An 18,032-nucleotide genomic window follows, 5' to 3' on the forward strand; every position below is an offset into this window, starting at 1 on the left:
GTCATTTTACGGTGAGGCCTTTTTGCAGTTATATGTGGAAATTACTCTAACAAACCATTTACTACGCAGAGATGTTGGTGTTCCCTGGGGAGCCCCTCGGGGTTTGTATGGGGGTACGTTCTAGGTGGAAGGAAACTACACCTGTTTGAGAATGTAGACTTAGGTGTCAACCTGTATTTGAGCCTTGGCTTTGACCCACTTTTTAACCTGGGGCAAATTACTTAACTTCAGTTAAGTCTCGTGGGTGACAGTTAACTTAGCCATAAAATGAGGATAATAATAGTTTCTATGCATAGGGTTTTGATGAATAAAGGAATTACTGTACCTCCACATAGAAAGTGCACAATAATGAAAAACTCTTATTGTCTGTCCATGTGTATTGACGGCTCCCAAACCTCCATCTCCAACCTGCTCTCCCCTGTGCGGTATATTCCCAGCTGTGCACAGGACTTCTCCATCAGCAGCCTAAGGTGAACCTGCCCACCTTCACCGTCTCTGCTCCTCTCGGGTTCCTGATCTTGGTGCTCATGTTCCACCCAGTGCCCAAACTCAATACCTGGGAGTCATCCTGGACTCTTTACTCTCCTCCCCCACCGCTTCTCATCAGTCACCAAGCTGTCCAGTCTTTCTTCCTGACATCTCTCTAATTACCTCATTGTCTTCACTATCACCTGCCTTAATGCAGGCTTTCTCCTCTTGAGAAGAGATTCTAGTGGTTTCCCCCACACGTAGGCTCTTGGTGGACTGCTTGCCTGTAGGTGTTCGATTTTTCAGATATTTGGCTGTAAAAAGCCAAAGAGCTGCTAACATCTACATGTTATTTGATTGATTTTTCTTTCCCATGTGGTTTTACTACTTCCTCTTATTTATTTATGCTTTTATCTACATCCTGTGCACCTAAGCAAAATGAGCAGTTCACGTCTTTAAGACTTATCTTGCAGAACTCTTCAGGGTGAGGAGGAAGCTGCAAGAAAGAAGACAGTAGAAGGAACAGCAGTGGGATGGCCACAGCCAAATGACTAAGCAGCTGATAAGGGCTCTGAAATAAAGACAATTATTGGTTCTTGCTGCTTTCAAGAGGAGGCTAAAATTTTGCTTTGATGCCCTTATCCTTTAGAGTTTGCAAGTTGAAAAAGGTACTGAATTATTGGAAACTACTGAAATAACCCACTAAAAGGAAATGTGAGGATAGTCAAGACTCTTCCTAAGTGGTTTTATGTTAAGCAAAGACTTTAAGGAGAGCTAGGAGTAAGCTGAATGCAGTGTGTTCCAGGAAGAGCCATCATGGAAAGTGGACCCGGAAGCAGAATTGCTAAGTAAAAACTAAGGGTGAAACGGGAAGCAGACGTGAGGGTTCCCCAGCCTCTGCTGAAATTTAAAGCCAGGCTCCTTTCTCTTGTGGATTAACTTCTGAGAAAGATGTAACATCAGCTGAAAAAGTAACTGAAAATTCCCAGTTTTTTTTGGATTATTTAGATCATAATTTGGAAAATTGTTTTCTTTAGTGATTTGGATAATTCCGTCAGCTTTTAATTTTGACTTCTATTAGAAACCTGGCGTCAGGTATGTTTGGAAGCCAAAGCATAAATGTGGTTTCAGCTGTCACAGGCCTTAGATCAGGAAAAACAAATAGTCATTGTTAATTCTATCAGATAAGTGTTCCACGGGATATGGAGCATTGAATCAGAGTTTATGGAAAGGGTTGCTAGTGTCATCTTTGCGTTTATAAATTAGAAGTCTGCCTCTGGGTGAGGCTTTTTATGGCCAGGATTACCTTCAGGAAATGTGGATGTGGAACTGCTCCATGATTGGCTTTTTTTTTTTTTGTGAGGAAGATCAGCCCTGAGCTAACATCCATGCTAATCCTCCTCTTTTTTGCTGAGGAAGACCGGCTCTGAGCTAACATCTATTGCCAATCTTCCTCCTTTTTTCTCCCCAAAGCCCCAGTAGATAGTTGTATGTCATAGTTGCACATCCTTCTAGTTGCTGTATGTGGGACGCGGCCTTAGCATGGCTGGAGAAGCAGGTGCATTGGTGCGCGCCCCGGATCCGAACCCAGGCCACCAGCAGCGGAACACGCGCACTTAACTAAGCCATGGGGCCGGCCGCATGACTGGCTTTTAATTTTGGTATTTTTGTTAGAAGAGGAGAATGTGCCCTTCAATTGACTTTTTTCCTTGTCATTATTATACATATTTCTTTACATTTTTTAAACCTTTTTAATAGTTTGAAGCATTTTCATATTTCTTAGTTTTACTTTAAAATAAAATATTTGGGGGCCGGCCTGGTGGCGCAAACGGTTAAGTGCGCGCACTCTGCTGCGGCGGCCCGGGGTTCGCCGGTTTGGATCCCAGGCACGCACCAATGCACTGCTTGTCAAGCCATGCTGTGGCGGCGTCCCATAAAAAGTAGAGGAAGATGGGCACGGATGTTAGCCCAGGGCCAGTCTTCCTCCACAAAAAAAGAGGATTGGCATTGGATGTTAGCTCAGGGCTGGTCCTCCTCAAAATAAGATATTTACACAGTATTTGAGAGGTTTTTTTTTTCCTATTTATAATTACATTGATGCTTCTCCAAGGAAGAAATATGTACTTACCTTGAAGTTAAAGCTAATCTATGGTAGGGATATGAATGTTACTAGTGAATGGAATAGTTAAAATACTCGATATAAGGTATTTTATATCAGGTATTATAACATATAAGTTAGTGTTTGAAATAAAATTTGGTAGGTATTTTCTTAATCAAATTATACACATCATAATGAAACCAATATACTTAGAATTGAAAGAATCAGAATGAGTTTGCAAAGTCTGGTTTAATTCAGATCTGGGGAGGGGAGGACATGTGAAAATACATATATATGCACAGAAACCTAATCAATGCTAGACAAACAATGTATTAGTTTACAATATAATAGGATAACCACAAATTTGAAGGCTCAAACTGAGTCCATCAGCGGTAAATAAAATTTTATATTTGGCTCAAGTGGCTGTTGAATAGCAAGTGGTGCTGAGTTCCTCCAAAGCACCTAATGACCCCCAGCCTTGGAAGGAGCTGCACCACAGTCTCAGAAGAAATCCCAGTTGCGCCTTGAACTCTTTTGGCCCTTGGGAGGCATTGCTGCCCAAACACAAATGCAGGCCAGGGGTTCCAGTGGCCACGTTATTGCACAGAGAAGTCTGTTCTAAGCCAGACTCTTATGGCTAAGAAGGTGTGAGATTAGCCCTTAAATAGTGGTCTAGCATTAACATGGTCTATCAAAGCATGTTAAGAAATAGCTCCTTAGTGATTATGTACCAGCTACTAATTATCACACTAACAGAAAAGACAGCCTGGCAGCTTCACATTTCACATGAAAGACTAGCATTAACTGGGCCTGCTTGCTGGCATGACTTTCACATAAATCTAGTGATTATTTTAATTTAGACCCAGGACAAAATGATTTCATACCAGTCTTTTCTTCACATAGGTTTGTGTAGCATTAAAATTGTCATGGGTTAATGACGAGGCCATGAAGGCAAAAATGTTGAACTCTCCTTTGCCAAAACAGAAACAATCCCTGTTCTGACTCCTGTCCAGTTTCCTAAAAACAAAACATACATACACCTTTGTTATTGCACATCTTTCACACAGACTTGTGTATGTATAATATACATATATATATTTTAAATATGCTACACATAAAAAAAGACTATGGCACTTTACAGAATACATGTTTAACAAAGATCATTACACCACAGATGTTTGAAAACTATACAAAACCCTCACACACTTCATGTAACATTGCTGAATTAGTACACAGGTTTAAAGAATCCACAGACTCCAAGGCGAAGATTTCTGCCTTCTTGGAGTTCGTTGAGAATCACAGCCCATCATAAAACTTTAAGCACAGACACAAGCAAAAATAAATAAGACTTTTCTGGTAGTATAATGGCCCAGGTATATTAGATTTTTAGACTGAGGCGATTAGGTGATTGATAGAAATTTATTAGAGAAATAGGTGTGGGTCAACAATCAGTCTAATTGTTTTAACATATTTCTCACACATTCCTCATATTCAGTGGTTTTTAAACAGCTGTGCAGTTTTGGTCTAGACTAGCAGGATTCTGGATGTTCCATTCATCCCAACCAAAGCCTGGCTAATGGACTGAAGGCTTAAAAGCCGTTACCTTTTACTCGGTCTCTGCTCTGCTTACTATATCAGTGTTTCCATCATTTCTAGTGGTTTGGGGTTTTGTGTGTGTGCATGTGTTTTTTCTTGTCTTCTGCAGCATTCAGACTAATGAAGTAAACACTGTCAAGTGACTTTCTTCTGGCTGAGAGGTCATGTTCTCCTTGGTGACTTTTGTTGTCAGGGTGAGCTAGGATATGCCACCACCTTAGCCAGCAAGCATCGGGCAGCAAAGAAGGTGGATACGCTCAGAGGAGCCTCTGGCTTATGACTCGTCTGTAAGGAGTGTGAGAGCGTAAAATTAGTGTTAGATAATGGGTTCTCTATTTCGTACTGAAAAAAAAGTAGGGTGAATCTTTCGATAAGTTTTTTAAAAAAATTTGTCTTTATCAAGATTATTTGCCTGATGAAGGGAATTGCTTTTTTTTAATGAAAAGTAGTTACTGTGGTGGCATGGGGACTTGGTTAGGGCACAGAAACGCACAGTCAGGGACGGGAGCCCTGTCCAGTGGTGCCGGAACTTGTTTCTGTGTGGTGTCACAGATGGGGTTACTCTTTCCCGAGCCTTTACTGTAGGCTGCTATGAGGAGCGTATTTACCCCTTCTCTTTTCAAAAAAAGTCACAGGATTTACATTTTGCTTATTCTGAACTTGGCTCTAAGAACGGTGAACTCAGTAAGGCCTAGTTTGGCACTCCTATTCCTCCTGCCCTTAGCTCTTCATCCGTGAGATAAGATGATTCTGGTATAGGCCAAAGGCCAGGAAGGAATGCAAGTCCATCTATATATAAAGCAATTATTTGTTCTGCACCAAGGCATGGTGTTAGACTCACACAGCTTTAAAATGATTCCTCAGGGCAAGGTTGTAAAATCTGGATCAGGGTTCTATGCCTGGTGGCACTGAGAACACAATACCTTGCCCAGAGAAGGTGCGTAGTAATTATTTGTTAAATTTTCAAAACAAAGCCAGTCCTCAAGTGAGCAGATTCATAAACCCAAAGAGACCTATACTTTCAATCCTTCCAGAAGTCTGGCAGGTCCACTCTACTTGCTTAAGTTGCTAAGGAGTGTTTCTATATCATTCTGCAATTCTGAAGCTCAAGGTAATAAGAGACTAGGTTTTTTCTGGCCACTTAAATCATTCCAGAGTAAATTTGAGGTGTTGGCTAATACCATTCCTGAATCAATTATATTGGTAACTTATAGAAACTAGATTAAAAGCCCCTGAATCCTTTTCAATAGTGGTAGTCAATTCTTTTTGTAGACAGGTGCAGGCAGGTGCTATGAGCTTGGTCTAGCTCTTCTTTTTGCATTAACTTTCTACTCTGCTTTCCTGGGAATGAAGCCTCTGATGCAACTCGCCAGTGGCAGCAACTGAATGTTATTTCAGTCTGCTTTCAGGATCAACACCAGTAACTAGAAAAACTTCACTCCCATGACTAGCTCCTTTTTTTCTGCAACGAATGCCATTCTGCTGCTGCTGGGGTTGGAAATACAGCTGACTACAGCATGGTTACCAAACAGTGGGAAAAGGTCTCCTCGCAAGTGCTGAGATTCTGGCAAGTTCTCCCAGGGAACATGTGAATGAGCCACAGCTGGCTTGGAGACCTCTGTCCCTGGAACGAGGCAACAGTGAGGTTTCCTTTGGCAGTCAAAGCACCATCCTAACCCTAGGAGAAGAACACGTGCTCTCCGGGGGAAGAGGAGACTGGGCCAGTACTGGCGCTGGCCCGGCTGCTGGAAAGTGGAATGAATTTGTCTTCACTAGCAGAATTTTGTACTTTTATTCTCATGATTGTACAGATCCTTATTCTTTCTTTACTCAAATTTCTAAAATCTTGGAGTGACAGTTCGATTGATCCACCTCACCCTGGAATTCAGCCTAGAATAAGTTCCACAACAGGATTCCAACTGTCCCTGCCGACCCCTTTGTCAGCTAAGCAAGAGACAGTGTCCTGCTCTGCCCTTTAGCACACATCCTATCCCCAGTAGGTGTGTAGTCTGCGCTGTAGTCTCCAACTGAGACAACGTGAAAGAACTAGACGGAAACAAAAACACCAACCCCCAAACCTCATCCTCAGGCAGAGATGCTCACAGGTATGCAAGCTTGTGGCAGAAACGCTTCTCAAAACAGCCTGCAAATCTGGCTAACAGTCTCTTCTGTTACCAGAGAAACTGCTGCTTTAATGCTTTAGATCATTATCCTTCATTGGGCCCTGGGGGAGATGGAGTCTGACAGAGCTTGTCAGCCGCATGTCAGGGTTTCTGTACTGTTTTCATGTTCCATCCCTTATCATTTGCACTGCGGCCCTCACGTGCAGTCCTTATGCTCAGCTGGAAGTTGCCTCTCGTGGGTCCTGGTAAGGCTCGGGGCTGTGGAATGTGGCTCTGGTACGTAAAGACTAGTTCTTCACTTGACTCAGATGACAAAACCAGAGGTGGACTGTTTCACAAGGTTACACAAGGAAGAAAATGGCATTAACGTCTCTTCCAGACTAAAGGAGGCAGATAAGGTTTTTCCCCTCTTCGATTTCTTCCTGCACTTTGTCACTGGAAGTTGCAATCTCTGCTTGCGCGGAGAAGACGGCGCAGATGAAGGTGAGGACTGTGCCACCGATGGCGGTGTAGAAGGCCCAGCCCAGGGAGCAGTCTCCAGGCTTGTAGGCCGATGCATAGTGTCCACAGTAGCTTATCGCCTTCTGGCAGCCCCAGCCCGCAGGGTAGAGGATCAAACCAAGGATCAGGAACAGGCCTGAGGGCAGGAGAGAAGACAGGTGAAACCCGGCTCTGGCAAAGCGAGTAACATACAGATGGGTTCTAAGTGTTACCTGATTCGCCTGCGTTATAGGCTGTGGCATCCGTCCCACATGGCAAGTGTTAGGGACTGTTTTATGCAACTAATCAGACCTGATTAAGAAATGTCATCTCTTTCTTAGAAATATTTTTAGCCTCTTTTGTACATGTTGGAATGTGAACCCACTAATAAGGCAAGAAATCACACAGCAGAAAAGCCCCTATAGTCTGGTGTGAGGCTAGGACAGAAACCAGCAAGATAATGGATCACAGCAAAGACTCACTAAATTCAGAGGTGGGTCCGTTAGCAGTTAAGCGCTCTGACTCTGGAGTAAGGTAGAGGTTTGAATCCAAGCTCTGGCATCTGTGAGCTGGGTGGCCTTAGAAAAGTCTCTCAACCTGTCTAACATGATTCTTCACCTGTAAAATGGGCTAATCCTTGTAAGGTGGTAGTAAGTATTAAAGTCTATAAAGAGTACTCTCTATGTCCATAACAATAACCACAAAACTGAACACAGAGCCTGGCAATAGGGTAAGGCCTTTGGCAGACCCCGCCCTCCCCGGACCGCCGTGGAAGCACATGCAGATTAAAGTTGATCAGTTATGAATAAGCAGGGCAGCTTATTGCTGAGGGTACATTTTGAAAGGTGTAATAATTTGCAGACAGGGGGAGAACCCAGGCTACAATTTAGCACCCTTGAAAGAATAAACTTGTCGCCACTGGCACAGATCTTACTCAGCTGGGGAGATCCAAAACTGTGCTAATTCTTTCGTCTTTCTAAGGCCTATGATAAATCTCGATGAATCCCCAGCTCATTCCCTAGGAAACCTCACCCAAGGTACATGGAACTTTGGTCCTAAGTTCCCACCTGGGAACTGTGAAGCCGCCCTGCAGGGACTTCTCCAGGGACTCAGAGGCACTCTGGCCGGCAGCCTCTGCTGTCCCGCTCTAGGGCAGGCCCTGCGCAAGGGAGCATTAGCTCTCTTCCCTTTAAAAGACCAGAGGGTTCATATATGAATTGTGGCTACAATTAAATATTAATTGCACACGTCATTTGTATTACCTGGCTTAAACAAACCCAATAAGTACAATTAATGCATTTTAATATGAGAGGGACAGAAGACAAAGCATGGAGTTTGCTGTCACATCACAGCAGCTCTGCTACCCTGTGCTGGGCTCTGGTTGGTTGAAGACACACGAAATACCCTAATTTGGCTGTCTCAGATCCTTCTGGGAAGTAGGCAGTTCTAAAGCAATTAAATAATATAATCCTTATTTTCATATCGTCAGACCCCTTTTCACAGCACAGTCTGGAACATTCACTCCAGTACGCTCCTTCACTCTCCTAGGTGTCTCTTTCCTGAGAGCTCAGCTCCTCAAGAGCTTCAGGCCATGCTAAAATCTTGCAGCTGCTCCCGGCCCATCACTCTGTGAATGAGGACATCAGGAGACTTTTTTTTATCATCTAAGGTACCATGCTTATCAGTTTGCCAAAATCCTTAGCTTGAATATTAATAAGCCCACAGGGTAATAAAAAGTGGGCTGTGGTGTGTCTGCAAGACCCAGCGGACGTGATGTGTGCCGAAACCACGCGCTCCCAACCCGGGCAGCCAGCCTAGACAAACACAGGGTGCCTTATCCCAAGTCTCAGAGGGCCAGGGGTCAGGGGGAGGGGGGTCAGGGGGAGGGGGGTCAGGGGGAGGAAGTCGCCGCTCTCCCCTGCCCTGGCTGGTGGACCTCTCCCCCGCACTCATCAGAGTTGCCATCCACATGGTTAATGCCATGAAAATGCAAGGCCTATGTATGACTCAGAGAAGGAAAACAGGCCTGCAGGGAAGCAAGAAAAAAATGACTTTTATCATCTTTCTGGGTATTCAGAAAAAGGCTTTTCTACCAAAGGAATTTCAGAAAGTATAGTGATTCAGGTGGCTTCTCAGGGGTCTGCCACACTTAGTCCTCCCTCACTGCCCTCGGGGCCCAGGAGAGCTAAGCAGCCTGAGCAGCGGCTCCTCGGCCCGAACAAGCATTCCTTAGTCACAAACATCATCCCAACAGATTCTAGCAAAATTATGGCGAAAAAGCCCATAAAAGTCTCCCATCTCTCTGAGTAGAATCCAGCTTTCTCTCCCTTCGAGGCCCTGTGTGGCCAGGCCCCTCATCACCTGTCTGAACTCACCTCTGCCTTTCTCACTCTGCTCTCTCTGCCCTGCCACCCTGGCTCTCCTGGGACACACCGGCCCTGTCTGGCCTTCGCACCTGCCCTCCCTGTCCCCCACGGTCCCCTCCTTCCAGACGGCTTCCAGGGCCTCTGCAAATGTCCCTTCTCGCTGGGGTCTTCCGTTCCAATCTAGTTAAAATTTCTACCACCTCTCTCTCCCCTCCTTGCTACCCTCCTTCCAGGCTTTATTTCTCCTTAGCACTTATTACTAACATCAAATAGATTACTTTGAGTCATATGAAACTGCCAATATTTGGCCATTTTTTACCTATAAAAATGGCCATTTCATATGGTTCAACCTAGTAGTTTTCTAAGTTATTGTGACTGTTCTCCATCTCCATCCTAGACTTGAAACTTCTCAGGGGCAGGGTTTTGTGTATGTGGTTTACTGCTCTAAAGCCAGGGCTCAGAATAGTGCTGGCACATAAAGGCACATAGAGGCCCTTAATACTTGATTAACATCAGTGCAACTTAAAATATTTCTAAACCATAGTGTCCCTAGGGAAAAACAGTAAAATCACTTTGACAAATACTGATCAGTAAGAATGAAATGTGTCTGCAGGAAAGGAAATGGAGACTCTTGGTTGGCTGGCTCATCCTGTCACACTGCCCTGTTCTAGGCCTGCGAATCCCAGGGTTTAGAAGCAAACCTGTGCCCTGAATTCCAAATGGGCTTGATGACACCAGCTAATGAGACAGAATTAAAGTCCATGACTTCTTAAATAGGCACATCAGACAACAGGCAAGAGAATACAGTAAGATACACTGAATCTGCTGCAAACACGGCGTGGTTTTTCTGGTCCTCAATCCGGAGTGCTCCCAGGGCCCATCAGCTTGGCTGTGGGTTATGTCCAGAGGCCAAATGGAAGGTGAGGTGTGCTCTGGATTGAGTTTCACATAAGAGCCAAGCCAAGAATGGTCTGATCTCCTTCTATAGCTATTAAAAAAGCAGTTCCTGAAGTTGGGCCAGCCTGTAGTGGCCTCTGGAGCCTTTCCATTGCCTTGTCTAAATGCATCATTGTTTTGGGGTATGTGTGTCTGTTCTGTGGAGGGCGACAAAGTAAGGGACTAGGCCAGTGGGCACCTGCTTTGCTTCTGACTGGCATCTCTCCTTGGTGTCTGGCTGAGCTGTGGCAGGTCCACCAGCAGAGGAGGAAAAGCAGGGAGCATGATGCTGGCCAGCAACCAAAGAAAACAGCCACCACCAAAAGAAACCAGAAGTAATCAGAGGGCCAGTACCCTCTGCCGTGGCTTAACTGGATAGGATGGTACCCAAGAAGGTACCATTCTCCACAACCAGAAAAGATATCATCATCCTTGTGTCTTATCTTCTCTCTTGCTAACAGACTCCCAGTTCATTGTACCAAGCGGATTAGAAGATGCCAGCACCTGCTCACCATGGGCTCACCTGGGAGATGACTCAACCTTATCTGGGGAAGACAGAAGAAACTGAGGCTTAGTCACTTGAACTACCTTCCCGATGCCACCACAGGCTGGAGACAGAGCCCTGACACCTTCATGGAGGCCCACCATATGGTGCTGGCTCTCTCACGATCACTGGGTACCAGCTACCACAACACAGTGCCCACCACGCCCCTCTGCTGTTTTAGTAATATTTCCCCCTACCTGGAAGGAACTTTCAGACTCAACGGTAGATTCCCAACAGTCCTACCTTCCTTACTGCACACAGGAATTTTCAGAGTCTCTTTGGGCAACCTGAACATATGGTTTGGGTTTAAACTCAAATAATTAAACTCCATGAGCTTTGAGAGGGTAGGAGCTGTGTCTCATCGCTTTGTTTCCAGTGTCTAAAACGTAGAAGGGGCTGAAAAAAAAAATGAATGAAACATGCCAGGAAAAGGAAAGTCCTAGTCTTCCTGCTTTCTGATCAGCATTCAGCACTGGCTGTGATTAGACCAGCCACAAAATTATATGTCTTAGGTAATTTTCTTGCTACTGCCCTGAAATCAAATAATATGATATCAAATACACATTTTAATCAAATCCCTTAGGTGGGAAGAAAAACATTTCCATAATTCTGCCAAGCCCCCAATTTTGGAAAGACTAGGAGTTGCTAAATACAATAAATAATATTTTACTTGGTCTGAAGATGACCACCTTGAGTTTTAAGAGCATAGGATGCTAGGAACGGGGGAGCCGAGTCTGAACCTCAGCTCTCCAGTGTGTGAAGGGAGCCGGGAAAGGATCCCTGGCTGTTTTAGCGCCGCGCCCTTCCCTCCAGACCAGTCACACAATCGCCCCTCTCTCCACCTGCTGGCCAAGGGCAGGACTCCAGGCTTCTTGTCTTTTGTGGGTCACCCACCATGTATGGAAGAAGGCCATTTGTCCTGGCCTGAAAAGCGTGAGAACTAAGGGCTGGCTCCTGTTCTTCAGAACAACAGTGAGTCTTTGGCCACCACACTCCCACTTCCTCTTCAGATGGGCTTCCAGACCAAACAGCAGAGACTGACCTCGACCTCAGTTAGCAAAGGAGAATGTCTAAGGACAGGAGGAAAAGAAGGCCATCTGCTCCCGTTACCAGCAGCCTGTGGAGAGGACCCCAGTGAGGGGCACAACACTCAGCCTCCACTAGGTCGTAATAGAGAAGCTCATTTTAAAGCTATGAAATATCCTAATATCTCTGGGGAGGGAGTTCCCAGCACACAGTTGACAGCAGCTTAGTATGTTTTGATCAAGTTGGGCTCCAGCTAGGTATTCCTGAGGCGTGTCCACTGAATGCACACTGTGTGCTTGACCTGGCGCCAGGCGCGGTAATGAGTGGCCACGCAGGCGCAGAGGAGGGGGCTGGGGTAGGGCGTCACAGGCTTTACACACGTCCAGGCCAGTGATACTCAAGGAAGCTGGTCACATGAGACACATCCCCATTCCCTGAACAAGGGGCTCTTACTCATGCTGACCCCCTGGGCACTCATCCACCTGGAAATGTCCTCCTCCTCCCAGTCCAAATGTCGCCTCTATGTGAAACATCTGTCACCACTTCCTGCCAAAGTGTTATTCTCTGTGTGCTGCCACTACCCTGAGCACAACCCTCTTCGGCTCTGTATCACAGTATGTTGTCTTGTATGCTTATTCAACAACTATTTACTAAGTGCCAGGCATTATTCTCAGCCCTGAGGATACAGCAGTATCCCAGCAGGACTCGGAGCCTCTTAAGGGCAGAAAAGCTTTATTCCTGTTGGTATACATCACAATTTTTTTTGTTGTGTGTGAGGAAGATCAACCCTGAGCTAACATTCATGCCAATCCTCCTCTTTTTGCTGAGGAAAACTGGCCCTGGGCTAATATCTGTGCCCATCTTCCTCTACTTTATATGGGATGCCGCCACAGCACGGCTTGACAAGCGGTGCGTCGGTGCGCGCCCGGGATCCGAACCCCAGCTGCCAGCTGTGGAGCGCATGCGCTTAACTGCTCCCTGCTCCGCCACAGGCCGGCCCCTACATCACAATTTCATCTTAGCATTTACCAGAAACCTGATGGGTGTGTCACAGTTAACCTCAGGTAACAAAGATCAAGAATTCAACTTATTTCTGGCTTTGAAACATCCATTGACTCATTTAGGAACACAGGAGGAGACCATCTAACTATCAAACATCCACTCCCCTTTCAACAGATCTCTGAAAAATGAAAAAAAAAAATGCTCATCAGGCTGTTTATCCCTGTCAGGTCTACCCTGTGCCTCAGGTCTAGGGTGTGGACCTAGCGTAGCCTGAGCTCCAGTCCTGTTGGCCCAGCTCAGTTCACTACAGCATAAGGCCAGGAGGCTGCCCTGCCACCACAGCCCTACCTCTCGCCCCAGGCAGCCATCTCTCTAACAGGAGGAAGGCAAGTCAGAGCAGAGAGCCACTGGCCTCCTGTATCCCATCCCCATTCTGGGACACAGTGCAGAGAGCAGTCCCGGCCTAGTGGGTGTGAGAGCTTCCATCAGCAAGTTCAAAAAGTAGTGACAGAAGTGGGTTAAACGAGACTAAGACAGGACAGTCCTCGCATGAATTTAGATCATCTGCCAGTGTCCTCCCTCCAGGTGGGAAGCCTCGCTGGCTTTTCCTTCTCGGTGTCCTTTGCTGTTCTTCCTACCTTTCCCATCTCTAAACACCATGTGCCCAGGGCTCAATCCTCTGTCCTCTTCTCTACACTCTCCTTATCCATCACACTTGGTCCCAAGGCTTTAAAGACTGCCTCGAGGCGGACATCTCCTAGACTCTGAACTCCAACTGCCTACGTGACCTCCATCGGGATGTCTAACAAAGTGCTTGACACTTATGTCCAAACCTAACTCTTGATTCCCACGCCCCGCTTCAAAACCTGGTCTTCACCCTGTGGACCTTGTCTCAACAAAGAGGAGTTCAGTTCTTATACCAGCTCAGGTCAGAAACCTTAGAATCATCCTTGACTCCTCTCTTTCTCCTAGAGTCCACGTGACTATCAGCAAAGCCTCTGGACCTTTATTCTAGCTGTTCCTTTGCCTGGAAAGCTCTTCTCCTGATTGCCCATATGGCTCACTCCTTTATCTCCTTCAAGTCTTTGGTTAAATCTCTTCTCCCTGAATCCTACCCTGACGACCCTATGGAATACTGCAGTTTCCCTCCTTAGCACCCCAGCACACCCAACCTCCCTTATCTTGGCTACACCATTTTTTTTCCTTCCCTAGCACCCATCACCTTTTAACACACTATATTATTACTTATTTGGTTTACTGTCTGTCTCCACCAGCTTGAGTGTAAACTCCATGAGGACAGAGAACTTTGTGCAATCTACTCTTTGTGTATCCCAACTGCGTAGAACTATGTATGACGTGGAGTAGGTGTTCAGTACGTATTTGTTGGAGGAATGGAAAGATAGAGTGCTGTGATGTGGATTATGTTACCTTTTCTAAATGAAGCCAATGCGGAAAGTTCTTCTCAAGTTTTTTAAATGGCTGCAGGAAAAGCTTCATTTGATAACATGAATCCCAGAGGTTGGGAATTTTGGCCAATACAACACTGCCATACTTACTAATGAAACACACAGTCCAAACCGTGGGACTGCCCTTTTACTTGACTGCAAGAACTGAAAACCTCCTTTCTGGCTACAGAATACGGATGTTTGTTGGGAGATCACATAGAAAAGTAGTAAGTCAATTAAATGTAATAAACTTTCAGTTATCTTGAGATCAGCCTTAGTTTAGCCTCAAAACTCTGAAATTGATTCCAACTATGCCTGGTTGCAGCGAGGACACCTGAAAAGATAGGCCGTGGCTGACTTGTGGGAACTGCCCAGGACACCAGCTGGGAGGGGAGCAGCAGTGCAGGAAGAAACCTGGAGAAGTTCAGGAAAATGACAGCTGACAGAAGGCAGCAGGTACAAGGGAAAATGAAGAAGGAGGTGGACCACGGCAATTTGCAGAAGAGGTAAGGGTGGTCTCTAGAAGCAGCATGAGCCTGGAGAATGGAAAGACCAACAGAAGGTGCCAGCACTGAACACAGAGAATGTACAACCGCTCTACAGCCCAGGAAAATACCCACTCCTACGAGCAGCCCTGAGAGCAATGTCACAGAACCACCTCTGGTGTGGGGGTAGAGTGGGGATCTGTGACGGGGGATGTTTCTCTGCTCCCAGTAGAGGAATAACATGCTTAGTTATTTAACTCTAAGTCTGGGACCATCATGTGGTACAACAATTGACGTACAGAGTGCTAAACAACAACCCTATGCATGCTAGTTAACATTTTCTCTTTTCTGTCTAAATTTTTATTTTTCCCCAAGTCATGTTCCATGCTGACAGCTGGAAGTCATTTTGGCAGTCCCTAACAACTATTTGTAGGTCATCAACTGTTTTTTAGGTGGGGACATTTTTTCTTTCCCCAAGGCAAACTGTCAGATATTAAGGCTGTGCTGCGAGGAAGGCACATCGTTTCAGCTCACATCCAGTTCCATCCATTGAATTTGCCATCAAGCTATTCTCTTCCCAAAGATCATGGTAGGAACCTGTATACTTCTCATGAGCAGGGACTCTGGAGACACTCTGTGGTGATCATTCTCAGTCACCAAGACAAGGCTACTCTAGGTTCCCTACACTCTGTTTTAAGAAAGAGGAGATGCAACTTAGAAAGAATTTCATAACCAAGTAAATGGTTAACCAACTATCTGGAAAACTATTCAGAACAATGACTGTAAAAAATAGAAGTCTTACTGTGACATAATATGCATTTGTCCCATAATAAAATAGCATTGGTTCCAAGACCTCCTAGAGGCCTCAAAGCATGTATTTTTGGCTCAGAACTCCCATTCAATTGTAAACCTGTTGACAGTGGTAAGGCGTGTGTTCCCAATTTCTTTGCTTCCACGTCTCCATCTCCATCCCAAATCCACACTCAGTGCCTACGACATAGTCCTCTATACATATTGTGTCGTTGACCACCTTCCCATATCATTTCTGCTTCCCATTTCCTTTCTAGTCTTCACATCTATGGAAGAACCTTTTGGAAGAGTCTTCTATGATAAAAATGGTAGATTCCAAGTAAAGGTGATATGAAGTTGAAGCTATAAACACGCTCTTCCAATTTTATACATTCACAACTAATACTTTAAAGCTGGAAGTTTGTAAGGTGATTAGAACCTTTTAATGGTCATAATGGTAACTGTTATAATAACAACGGCAGCAGTTAATGTTTATTGAGCACTACAATGTGCCAGGCACTGGCTAAGCACTTTAAATATAACTCATCTCATCTTTGTAACAATCTTATGAGGTTGGTACTATTAATATCATTGTAATAGATAAGGAAACTGAGGCAGACGGGGATTAAGTAAGGAAACTGCGGCGCAGAGGGATTAAGTAAGGCTACATAGCTAATCAGTGGCAGAGCTGGGACTCAAATCCAGGCAACAGGGCTCCAGAGTCCACTCCTGAGCCATTGTAGTGGACTGCTGCTTTACTGCAAACCAGAGACCAGCTTCCAAAACAAAAGCATTTGTCCAGCAGAAGAGGGGAGATTGATATGTACTCAAAAGCTAGCTTACTTATACCTATGAGATAATAGAGAGCAGATGATGAAGCACGGGTATCAAGTGAGGAAACCACAGGAGTGCTGCACGGGGACGATGGGGAGAGGAAGCCTGCACCAAAATAAAGGGTCACCTATTTGTCAGGCAGGTTGATCTGCGAACCCTACAGCAAGACAACAACAAGATGAAGTTCCATCCACACCTTCTCTTCCATTACAATCTGAGTGTCACCAGCCTCCTACTGCAATATAGATGCCACTTTGGCTACCCTTGGCCAAAGAAACTTCTAGAAAGAAAAGCTAGTGAACAGGTCAGAACAACATAAGGTTCACTATGATGTCCTCTTCTGTAGGATGTGGAACACCTTTGTGAGCACAAAACCCATCGGACTAGAGGAGAAAAATGTAAGCCGTATAATCCGCTTACGTTTTAGTCTGTGCTCTGAGATCCTGCATACTTGGGAACCATCTGAAATTGCACATCCACCTAGAACAGTAACGCCATCCACAAGAAAACATATCCTACGTCCAGGACAGACATCTGTAGCTGATTAGACAAAATCCAGCACCGAGACCATTCTTAGCCCCAAATTACATCCCTCCTCCAGCAGGTCAGGCCATTGTTTAACCATCTCACTTCCTCCAAGTAGCTTTCCTTAAATCTCAGAACAGAGCTGATTTTTGTCTTTCCTGACCTCCTCCTACCCCTGAATCCTTGTGCCATTACCTGTACACGGTAGGTTTGAGCTAATCCTGTATTAATGAGAGATCTGCTTGTCTGATGTCCACATGCAGGGGATGCTGCTCTCAATCTTAGGCATCTGGCTGTCATGAAATCTTGCTTATGACACTGCAGACACCAGGATGATGGCACCCAGGGCTCTTCCTTCCACCCAAGGAGAGTTCTGGTTCCGTGCCTCCCAAGCTCCAAAGCTAATTCGCAATGGTATTCTAGCCTGCTTAACTCCTCAGATGCCAGGACGGGCCACTGAGGTACTGGTATCCTCAGTACCAAAATGGCAGCCATTCAGAGTTGGGGGTATTTGAACAGTATTTATAAATAAAAGTAATATAAAGTATTAGTTATAACATGAATCAAGGATTTCTGCCCAAGAATTGCCATCTTTGGTTAATCTATATCTTTAAATCACTTTGCACACTAAGGTTTTTTAAATTTTTCATTGAAAATTTCTTCCATAAAGCCACACAGAATTTGGTTTTAGTGATTGCCAGTTCTGAAATGAGTCCTATTGGTTCTTTGGATGATGGTTCCATTAATTATTTATCCTCTGTCTGGGAGGGCAGAATCCATGTCAGAATTACCTAGCAGCATTTGCTGATTCCTTTATTCTTTTCCCAATACCTAGATATTTCCGACTGTGCTGGCACACATTCACCAGCATAGCACAGCACAGATCATGCTTTTGTCAGTGAACAGACAGTTACAGGGCACCTACTATGTATGTAGCAGGCCCATTGTGAACACTAGAGATGGAACTGCAAAAAAGACACGATCTATAGCCTGGTTTATATTCTAGAACAGTGGTTCCCACCTTCTGGACTTCACACACGAGTACAACAACCAGAAAAATTATTGGGAGGTCAATATTTTCATTTTACTAATATAAGGACACTGAAAATAACCATTATCTCTTCTCATCATCATTTCATAAAAGAAAGGATATTTTAACACAAAAAGGGTGAAGAATGTAATCTGACAATAAAGGATCGTTTTTTAAATTGAATACATTTAGCTCTATGAAATCTTACTAGATTGCCCTTATCTTTCTCTCTGCTGCTGTGGACTGTGGAAACCTTAGCCCCGAGTGGACCAGCACTCGCTCAAA

The 18,032-nt window shown here is 45.0% G+C and overlaps 1 protein-coding gene across 6 annotated transcripts in view; it reads right to left on the minus strand.

The window, feature by feature from the left end:
• Nucleotides 1-2,796: 2,796 nt before the first annotated feature.
• The window catches only part of LHFPL2 (LHFPL tetraspan subfamily member 2), a 165,404-nt gene continuing 150,168 nt past the window's right edge, over nt 2,797-18,032 (minus strand). For all 6 annotated transcript variants that reach the window (XM_058567903.1, XM_058567574.1, XM_058567829.1 and 3 more), the window contains one exon: nt 2,797-6,922. In XM_058567903.1, coding sequence (XP_058423886.1) covers nt 6,666-6,922 — 257 coding nt within the window. In that variant the 3' untranslated portion in view covers nt 2,797-6,665. The remainder of the gene's footprint in view (nt 6,923-18,032) is intronic.

The sequence above is a fragment of the Diceros bicornis genome, chromosome 1 (assembly GCF_020826845.1).
Source record: "Diceros bicornis minor isolate mBicDic1 chromosome 1, mDicBic1.mat.cur, whole genome shotgun sequence".
NCBI classification, from domain to species: domain Eukaryota; kingdom Metazoa; phylum Chordata; class Mammalia; order Perissodactyla; family Rhinocerotidae; genus Diceros; species Diceros bicornis.